General features: G+C 36.6%; 2 protein-coding genes across 2 annotated transcripts; both read right to left on the bottom strand.

The window, feature by feature from the left end:
- Nucleotides 1-1652: 1652 nt before the first annotated feature.
- On the bottom strand, nucleotides 1653-3002 carry LOC145607160 (F-box protein At5g07610-like). Its single transcript, XM_081662906.1, has one exon. It carries the CDS (start codon nucleotides 3000-3002, stop codon nucleotides 1653-1655), a length of 1350 nt encoding a protein of 449 aa, XP_081519032.1.
- Nucleotides 3003-3808: 806 nt separating this feature from the next.
- Nucleotides 3809-10413, bottom strand: LOC145608323 (proteasome subunit beta type-2-A-like). The gene is made up of 3 exons (XM_081663942.1): nucleotides 10182-10413; nucleotides 9949-10072; nucleotides 3809-4360 (listed from the first exon to the last, which is right to left on the bottom strand). The coding sequence occupies exons 1-3, from the start codon at nucleotides 10337-10339 to the stop codon at nucleotides 4001-4003; spliced, it is 642 nt and encodes a 213-aa protein (XP_081520068.1). The 5' UTR covers nucleotides 10340-10413; the 3' UTR covers nucleotides 3809-4000.
- Between the last annotated feature and the right edge of the window lie 875 nt (nucleotides 10414-11288).

Below are 11288 nucleotides of genomic sequence, written 5' to 3'. Positions count from 1 at the left end.
CAAATGAGGGGAAATTGGAATTACCGTGTTTAAACATCTTGAGAAGAGCAAGAGAAGAGATGTAGACTTGCTTAGAAGTGCCAAGAGTTGGCAAATCAGGTACTTTGTGAGGCCAAAAAAGGAGGATTTGTGGGGAAGTACACGATTTAAATACAAACTAACTTCCCATCCTTGTTTTTTATATTGCATGGATGTGATCAGCCCATTTCATTCATAAGTTGTCTTGCTTTTGGCCAATAATATAGATATGCTTACCACTTGCAGCAATGCTTACTTGTATAACCTTGTCCCAAGCAACTGGAGATGACCTAAAACAAACTATGTTTCCAAACTAAAGAAAATTCCTACATATTGCAAAGTTACACTTACTCCATCCATCACCCTTTAAGGAAGAATTAAAAAACCAACATATAGAAGTCCAATTTATATGCACAAAGAGCAGGACAAAATTACCGGTTGAGTTCTTCATATGTATGAATGACTTGTAAATGTAATAAATAATCTAAGCAGAAATGACAACCCCGCGGGAAATACACCAAGGGAAAAAAGCATACTTCGCCCGTGGGAAATACACCAAGGGAAAAAAACATACTTCGTACTTGCTTCAAAGTGAATTCATTCACTAAAGACCTAAACTAGACAAGTCAACTAATCCATGTCCAATGTTATATAATTAACTAGATAATCCAGTTGGATTCAGTGCAATACACATGGACCAATCCAATTAACAAGAAAAACACTCTAGGCATCTAAGAAAAATTTCAGCAATATTGAAGGAAAATTAGCATCTTCTTTTAGGGGTTCCGACTATTTGCAGTGGGACTTGGGATGCAACCAGGAAATATCATCCCTTTGGCTTGTGTATGTAGCAAAATGCAAGAGTTTGAGGATTCAACTGTTCATTGAATTGCAGGGCATCATGAGTTAAGGGAGAAACAAGAAATGAAGAACACTTTTGATATGTCTAAAGGCTCATCATTTGAAAAAAAGGATTGTCTCTATATTATTTCCAAGAACCCTAGGAGAACATTTGACTCTCTCTTTCAGTGCAGATAGAGAGGAAGTTGTACAATAGACTAAAGACTGCAGCAATACTGCAACACTAGAAACTGTGGAAAAGCGATGTATATAAAAATTTCATTCAACTATTGTTCTATAACACTTTAAATCACCATCCACACCAAGGGCTAATTTCTATGCTACGTGGACATACCAGTTTATGCACAAGAGACCAACACAAAATTCTAAGAACAAGTATATGACATCACATATGGACAGTTGAAATAGTATTAAGTGTGTAACAACCATAGGACATCATAAGTAAAAGAGGGAGAAGATCAAAGTACAAATTCCATCTAGTGTTCTACAATTCATAAGTGATGCCCCATATATAAATCAGTCTCAATATTTCATAAACACGAATACCATATCAAGTTTCATTCATCATAAAAATGATACTAGATCTTCCCCATTCAATTGTTTGAAAATAAAAAATAAAAAAAAAGAATAAATCTTCATAACCATACAAGAGAAACGCACTACCAAATTGAAGAGCTTAGTTCCTAATAAAAAAATACATGTGATCAATAATTACATAGCATATAGCACAAATTTATGATGAGCAACGTTACTGACTCTTTTGTGATGAATAGTTATAGATTATGTGGAAGTTGAGGAATTACAGTCGGCCATGCAGTCATCAGAAAAGAGTCAGCTGAAAAAGAGAGACGAGGCAATGTGGGGTGTTCAGGTATGTCAAAATCACCAACAACTGACTGACTCTTCATATTATAGAGCACAAACTTCCTTCTTGTACCGCTGAGGAACCATTTCATAAAAATGATCTCTCCGTTGGTTTGGCTGGAGAAGATAAGAAGCATATTTAAAATGGGTTTTTTTATAAGAAACTTCAAATCCCACTTGCCAATGTCATAGTCTGTAAGTTCATAAACTGAATATGTCCCTATTGCAGTTCTCGAGTTCTTCAAACTATAGGTAGCCATTCGGATACGCCCTTCACTTAGCTCAACACGACTACCATTATTGGCTAATTCTTCAGGGATGGGAATTGAACTACACTTGCAGGGTTCATTTAGTGGATCATATGCTATAAGGCATGAACCACCATTCCAATGGAACATCCCTTTGTAGACAGCAATTGTACCATAATCATATAAATTAGTATCATAATCAGTACCATACATCCCAGTCGATTCTCTAGATGGCCAACTTGGACCTGGCGGGCAAGCTACACAATATACGCTCCAACAGCCAGTCAATGAGGAAAAAACACGAGTGTAGAAAAACTCATCTTTTTTCCACCTTTTCTTCTCAACCTCCAACACAACAAACTCAACCTTGTGAGGAAGGCGAGTGTCCAAGGCATAGCAAGTGAACCCAACATAGTCAACTTTAAAACTCATTCGATCCAACTTAGGAATTCTCAACCATTGTTTTGTAAGTGGATTACATACGTAGTATTCACTTTGACGGTGGGATGACTGTGGAGATGATGTACGCGACTTGATTAATTCTCCCTTGCATAATAATAAGCCACGGGAATTCCTCACTAATCCAAAGCTGGTGAAACGATCTTCCAAATTGAACGGAAAGAAACGGAAAGTGAAATCAAAGAATTTACCGGTTGGATCAGAAATTGGATATTGATCACTTATGTTGGGTGGATAAAATACGAGGGGCATTGGTAGATGACCATAATGATCTGATACACACTCATCCTCAAGATAAACCTGATAAATTATAAGATGATCACGTAAAGGCAAGTTTTGGCGTCGTCCAATGAAGGAAGTGATGAAGCAAGGATGTGATATTAAAGCCAGCCATCGCTTGGAGATGCACTTACAACGGAAGACGCATTCTAATGGAAGTCTAATCAAAATCTCAACAATTTCATCATCTTTCAGATCCTCAATTGTTGTACTACTTGTTGTTGTTGATGCAAGTCTCTGTTTTTTATATGGTATTATGCCTGTAGAATCCATAGCTAGCTCCTCCTTTTCCGTCTACAGAGTGATGGAAAGTTTATTATCAAGCTAATTATTTATATATTACCTTGACGTAACAGCTTATAATTATGATATAAACCATTACGATTAGGATTCCATTTCCTATTAGGATTAGAAATCCAATTATGCGGATTGAGAAAGGGTTTGAATTTGCAATAATAATAAAAATATAAAAGTATAGTAGCAACGAAAATAAAAATAAAAATCTGACCTCGAGAAGTAGAAGGAATGTGAACAAACTTGGTTTCTTCTCCCTTTTATTTCAAAGTATGGCAGATGTGGGAAATCCAACGGAGAAGCCACTCCGTCACTCGTTCGCACTGTAGCAGTTATAGGTGTTCCTTTGCTGCTCTTTCCGTTATTTATAGGAGTATTTCCCAAGTGTTTTGATTACCAGCTCTCACCTTTTCTAGGTGTTTAATCCCCTTTTCGTGCTACCTCTTTTGGTTTAGTTTTCTCTGTCGTTTTGATGCTCTTCTTTTAATCTTGCTATTATTTATAGGTAGACCTATCAACCGGGTCGAACAAATCGGGTTTGAGTTGGATAACTTGGGTCATGGGTTATTTTGGGTCGGGTTACAGTCGAGAAAATGCTTAACTCTAACCGAAATATTCAGGTTTAGGTCAATATCAACACACACTTCGTAGTCGTATAATGCGAGGCTCAGAATTTTAACTAAGTAGAGTGGGAAGGCCAAGCAATAGGGATATGTAGAATGGAGATGGTGAGGTGTTCACTCAACCTTCCACGATTCTCAGACAAATTAAGATTATCATGGTGATAATTGAACCAGATCAATCAATTTGATAATTGTTTCAGCATTAATGACAACAGTGGGGGTAAAATCTCAAGACGACAACTCCAAAGTAAGCGCATACAGTTTTAAACATAGTAAATCATCCTGTTACATCACAGCTACCACCTTCAGAAAATTAAAAAGACACATATTTCACTACTGAACAACTAGATACCCTCAGGCAGAAGCAGAAACAGCAGCAGCATTTGCATCTGCAACAGCCTGATCCTTAATGGATTCGCGCCAGGCAAATTCACGAGCTCCATCCTTATCAACAATTTTGATAACGAAATTAGGTGGAGCTACAACCAACCTAGTCCGGATCTCCACTATGCAATCATCAACTAGTTTGATGGCCTCATCAACGGACATATCACTACGGTAATGCCTGTCCATCATGGAGAGTGCAAAGTAGGAACCATAGCCGAATGCTGCCTTATCTACCTTGTGAAGAGTTGCTATGTAGTCAATAAAGTATAGTGATGGTCCAGTGTCTTGGTCAAAACCAGCTAGAATTATGTTGACTGAGTATGGATTCTGCAAATAAACAACGATAAGTGTCAAGAGACTACAAGTGATCAGATTGTTCTTGAATGGAATTTGCAAGTTCAAATAAGCCAAATAAAGTGAAGGAAGCATTATGGAGGATGGAGTTGGGAATAGAGGAAATCTGATCAGGGATATGACAAAACAGAGACAAGTGCTGTATGGAAAAGGCATAAACAATTTCAGGGATATAAATTAGAAAATTCTCTTATAAAAATAATGATTACACCAGAAATTATGAGACCATTATGGAAAAAAGCATCAAAACACAGCCTAATTTAGAGAGAAGGAAGAAAGCCAGACTAAATCCCCAATACTAGAGCTGAAATCCTATTTTTAAGCTGACGGGCATCCCTTACTATTACTACTACTACTACTACAAAAAAAAAAAAAAAAAAAAAAATCAAGTGTTTACATCCTTAAATTGAGTTCCACTCTCTTCTCTTCAGATTCCTCTTTATGTTATTATGATTCTTATCAAAATTACAAACAAAATCCCAATATCAAGCTTTTCAATTAAATGCGTAACACATATAACGCAAAGTAGATGCTCAGAGAACCTGTGGTGCATCAGCACTAAACTTAAAACTAAATATTGAACCAATCAAACAAAGTCAAAGGATAATATAGAATTGCATAGAACTTAGCAAACTTGGTGGACAGTGGAATTTGAAAGGCATGAATAACAGAACCTTCAAACAAAAAGTAACTGGCTATAGCAAAGTATGCATAATTAAATACGAAGTAGAATACATGGACAATATTTTACCAATAGAAGTTGTAAGCATTCAATGTGGTGTCCCATCCACCAAGCACAATGACAAATGAGATATATGGAACATTATTAAGTGTACCATCTCTAAACTTAACAGTACCATCTGACATCCCAAGTCATTTCAACTTTCAAGACAACTACTCACAGAAACTCTCAGCAATAGAGGTTTAAGAGCATGGATATGCATATTTGACACCTTTATAGAGGCTCACATCAATCAATCAACCAATTCCACATTTGCAAAGCCTTGTCAAGGTGATGAAAAAAATTTTGGAAAACAGTTTGCTCCTCCCTTGTCAGCAAAACAACAAGGGCCCAAATATCATAATATACTGAGCATAGAGTCTTAATAATCAGTTACCAGAGACTACACGTGTTCACTGACTTGGACATCCAAGAAAACAATAGAACACAAATCCACCGTCCGTCCAAAATTTTTCTTAGTTTGGACCGCACTTCTAATAGAAAAGGTAGGGGTGGACCAAATATTATAAATGTCATAACAAATGGCTATAGAAGGACAGTATAAGTAATCAAGTCTAGGAAATGTGAGAAAAAGGTTATGTGATGAAGAAAAGGTGGATCCCACATTACATGAAGACCGATTTTTATCAAGTAGGTAACCAAAGGATATATATATAGATAGCATGGCTTAATAATTAATGATTCTTATAATTTCTATCGTTCTCCTTCCCTCCATCCTTCTTTATTTGACATGTCTCTTGATCATTCATCACAATCAAAGTAACCTTGACACCATCAGTGGCTATAATCATCTCCATCAACTTTTACTTAACGTCCATCACATTCCAGTCCCTCCACTCAAATCCCATACTCCCCATCCGACCATCCCCAGTGCCCACCAGCGCACAGCTGATGCTACTGGATACAAAATTTAAGGAATAAAAAAATTTACTAGAACAATCACAATAGGAAAATATGCCTGTTCATCGAAGTTTGATTTTTGGTATCAAGCTACTTAGCAGAGTTAGCACTGGATAATGGTAAAGGGGCAAAAGGTCAATATATGTTCTAGTTGCATCAGAAACAAATCTAGTCTGGCTTTATGTTAAGAAGAAAAAGTGGAATTGCCTTCTGACGGTAGTGACAAACAGCAGTTATGGAAGTTACAACATGACAATGCATGTATAGATAAACAAGGAATTAGTTTTGAAAGGGAAACAAATGTAGTCTGGTCCTATGTTCAGAAGGAAACGTTGAATTGCCTTCTGAGGGTAGAGACAAATAGCGGTTGTGGAAGTTTAACACGGCAAGTCGGCAATGCATGTACAGATAAAAAAGGAATAAGTTTTAAAAGGGCAAAGAAGAAATGGATGAAAGAGAAACTTTCAGTGCTTAAGATAGATAAACAGTGAGGATGAATGGGTGTTCAATAGTATTTAACCTTCAGATGCTTTCAAGATATTTACCTCAAATAAAAGAATATACTACAAGCAGCAGGTGTCAGATTTAACAGCTCAGATGCCAATTCTCAGGTCGCCTTTAGTTGATTATTTTGTAATCTATCAACAAAACTCTATTCAGAAGAATCAAAACCATGACTGTAAGTGGCAGAGAAACCCATTTCTCAGTGATGAATTAAGGGTGACAACGAGCCTCACCTGTTTGTGAACTATGCAAGCTTGATTCAGTCAAAGCTTGGTTTGATAAGGCTCGACTCGAGTTTGAGTTCGAATTCGGCTGGGAAACTTAACGAGCAAGGACAAGCAAGCCCAAGCTTGGCTCAAAAAGCTCGTGAATGAGCTCAATTAAAATATATTTCTTATATCTAAATAAAAAATATAAATTAATTGAAATCATATATCATTAATAATAAAACAGAATGATTAACCTCACAATCTCTCTCTCCCTTGTTCTATTTGTCCCTCTTTGTTCACTCCGCCTCCCTCTACTTCATCTCTTCTCTTGATTTTGTACTCTTGTATTCTACACCACTGCAATTGATCCTATATCTTCTATCCTCATTGTTTCATATTCTATTATCATAATTTTATGGCTATACTTCCTCACCTCTCTCACTTTTTTAATCTTCTTAATTTTTATTTGGGACAAGAAACGTGCATAGGGACACAACTCCATCACACAAGGAAAATAAAGGGTTTAAACTTTCAAAACATAGCACCATAGTCACCGTCGTTAACTCTCAAAAGTCAAAACCAAGTTTAAAATTGAGCACAAACCAAGCTTGAATTCGAACCCAAGTCGAGTATATTAAAAGACAAACAAAATCACAAAATTGAGCCCATGTTTTTGAAGCTCAAGCCGAACAATTGTCTAGACTAACGAGCTCAAGCCAAGCCCATGTTTTTGAAGCTCAACGAGCTTCGAGTGCTTTGAGGTAAACGAGCTCAAAACGAGCCTATGACTATTTGAGCTCAGCTTCAAGGTTTACACCTAGTGATAGCATAGAACTTAACAAGGAAATAAACCAAGCAGCACTTTTCAACAACTAAATTTTAACCGGACAAGCATTAATTCACAATAAGCTAACTAAACACATGATTACATGAATGTCTTTTTCTTTTTCTCCAACAGTGCAGCAGTTTCTATAAACACAATTGCCTAGAAATTATATGGCAAATTTTACTCTTGAAGTAATCTTGATTAAAGATAAGATGTCAAGACAGTACACTGTAGCAGCTTTTGCACTTTTGAGTTGATATATTCACATGTTGAAATTGTAATATATAATGGTTTTAAACAGTGTTACAAGGTTCGCAGTACGTAGCCACGAATCGCGAATCCGAGTTGCGCGTATCGGAACGCGGAACAAACGCGACTTGGGTCGCTGGGGTTCGCGATCTGGATCGCTAAAGGAGGCGACTCTGGTAGCAGCTAAGCGGTTATTCTTCTTGTGCAATGTTCAATGGTTTCTTCCCGATATTTCCAATGCATTTTCTCTCTCTTCTGATTTTATTTCTTGAGAGTAGTTTTTTCTCTCTCCTCTCTTCTGTTTTACACAGTAGTACATAGGTTGGCAGCTAGGGTTCCGTTCCAAATGGGCTTAAGTCTTTGGGCTTTTTATTATACAAGTAAATATTATGTACTTTATTTTCTTAAGCAATTCACTAACTTAAATAAATTCAAGCTAGGACTGATACAACTACGTTTTATATTATTTTCCAAATCAAAATCTTATTAATAAAAATCACCCATATATTTTATTAATTTATTTATTTCGTACCCAATCGTACCGGATTCATCATGGGTAGCGTACCACGTATCCGTTTCCGTACCACGTTTCGCATCGAACCACGTACCTTGTAACATTGGTTTTAAATAAGATCAAAGCTGCAACATCAAACTCAGTTGCCCTCAAGTTTAGCAACCCAAAAGGAAAGGTAAAGAAGAAAGATGTAGATGGCAATTAGCTAAGTATGTACATGTTAGTAGCTTCCAAACGGCAGTGGCTACTAAACCATACAAATATGTTACATCTGAAACTAAGCATCCTATGGAAAAAGTCAAATGTCATGACAACCTTATTTCCCAAGTCCCAACCCTTATAATTGTTATTAGAAGCTATTCTACATCCACCCTCTAGATGGCATGTAGAAAAACTCTAAGATGTATTCTGGAAACAATACGAACCCAACACTTTTGCAACTCGTAATTGCACAAGTGAAAAAGAAGATAGCAGGTTTTCTTTAAGTCTATTTGCTAGGATCATGAAGTGAAGCCAGTTAAAAATATATTTACTTTCAAAACAACTTTTCTATATATAGAAATAGAATAGGTAGTAGGATATCAAAATAATTAATTATGATGCATTTTTCACTTTCCAAAAATATCCTCATCTATTTAACCCATTATTGTATTCAGCTAAGAGAGGTATAAATAAAATTGCAAGGTGAATTTAGGCTTACATTGCATGTATAAAAGAGTAAGATGGAACTTTTATGTCAAGTATATTTAAATATCCGTCTAGGAACTAAAGCATGACAAGCAATGAGCACCAAAAATAGAGAAAAATTAAGAATTGACATGTCAACCTATTATATCCATACAACCCAATCAAATTAGCACCATTTTGCAAAACCCTGAGCAATTGAATAGGAAAGCACCCTAAAACATAGCCTATAAGCAAAGTATTGATCAATAGTGTGATTTATTGCTGCATAAAATGCACAAGAAATGAAAATAAGTTCAACTAAGCATAAAATTAATGCAATTTATGAAATGGTTTGGCGTTCAATCAATCATAGCCTTAATCCCATAAGTAGGGTCGGGCAAATTTGATTATTCCGTGTAGTCATCGACATAAATCTTCCTCCTAAATCTCTTACGGTCACTGCTTCATCCTCATGCAAATCCATATACCTCATATCTTCCTAACTCCTTCCAACCAAGTCATGAGGGAAAAAAACCTAACAGGTTATGAAGGAAAACTAATAGGTTACTCTACTAACAAAACTTAGTTTCGACTAAGATTGCTTAAGGTTATGAGCCGAACCTAGCTTGATGAGCTAAGATAGCTTCATAATAGCCCTTATGCAGACCTATAATTTTTCGAGTAAACCTTTGGACAGCGATTGAATGTGTAATCCACAACATTTTCACCTCCGCCACCAAACCACCTTCTCCAGCAAATACCCACATAGGCCACATTCACTAATTAAGTTACCAACACTTGTGACAATTCAGGTTCACTAAACAACACTAACCCTGAATAGCATCTCCTCAAATTCTAATTTCACACGCAGTCATCATACATACATTCAAATCAAGTCGAAAAAACCTCAAATTTACGAAAACCCGGAAAATGTTAAAAATGCCCTTATACCTTTCTTAAGGCAGTAGCAAGTTCACCCCGTGTGAAATTAGCAGCAGCAGCAGTAGTCAAAGGGATGCCATTTCTGAACTGATACAAAGAAACATTCTTCTGAACAAACTCCGTAAATTGAACTCTGAAAACCAATCAAACAAAAACCCAACAAAAAATTTCAAATTAAACCTCAAAAAATCACAAATCAACGAATTAATTTGCGAAAATGGTGGAAAATTAAGAGATTGAACCTATCGCCGGCTTCGCCACTGGCGCCTAAAAGCTTGTGAGAATCGAGCTTCATGATCTTGTCTTCGTTGGTTTTGTGCACCAAAATGCTGTTGACTGCCGATGTATCAGCTGCAATAATTGCGAATCCATTGCCTACTAATCCGAAAACACACTCCATTTTTGCTCGATCTTTGAATGTTGGGAAGTTTGATTTGGAGAAAAGGAGGAGTTGGGGAATTTGGTTCTTGTAGTGTGATTTGAGTGAGAAGAAAAGAGAGAAAATAAAGGCACGCTTTTGTAATTGTTATTTAATTTGGGTGAAAAAGCTTCTTGAGGAACAAGTTTGCTCAAAGATGGGGGACTTAGGCACTTTGGCAGGTGAGGCGAGGCTAGGCTACAACTATACGAGTAGTGCTGTGTGCCAAAGGTGTGATCGGTGCGAACCATTATTGTTGTCATGGATGTTAGTGGGACGGATCAAGTAGTCTCGGTTTGGCGGGTGGTGGAACAGGGATGGGGATAAAAATAATACCCGCCATGGGTGATGGGCGGAGGTGGATTTTAAGTTGTATATGCCTCCTCCCGCCCACCCCACTTCGTATCCAATCCATCCCCATCTCATACCCACATCTATATATCTTTAAAAGTAAAATTATATGCTTTTATACTGTTTTATAAAATAATTACATGAAATAAAATATTAGTTATAAACTTTTTTTTTTTACAAGAATATTAGTTATAAACTTATAATACTTTGTACTACACTTATATTATAAACAAAAATGTGTATAATATTAAGAATGTTCTATTATTATTATTATTATTATTATTATTATTATTATTATTATTATTATTATTATTCGTATAAATTATGTAGGATTGTATATTTGAGAGATGGAGATTAAGCGGGTCTTGGCTGGGGATGAATATTGGACTCGCCGCGAAGATGGGGATGGGGATGGGGATGGGGATGAGAAGGCTAACATCCGCCCTGTCCCATTGACATCCCAGGCGTCATATGGCTTGGGTCACGTATCGGCCTATTTTTGGTGTGTTGAGAGCCATAAGGGAAAATTTTATGAATCGATCTCAAAATCTTTTGGAATCGGGGGGAAATTCTAACCACT

Source organism: Chenopodium album, chromosome 23 (assembly GCF_948465745.1).
Source record: "Chenopodium album chromosome 23, dcCheAlbu1.1, whole genome shotgun sequence".
NCBI lineage: Eukaryota > Viridiplantae > Streptophyta > Magnoliopsida > Caryophyllales > Amaranthaceae > Chenopodium > Chenopodium album.
This window is presented reverse-complemented; position numbering and strand designations above follow the sequence as displayed.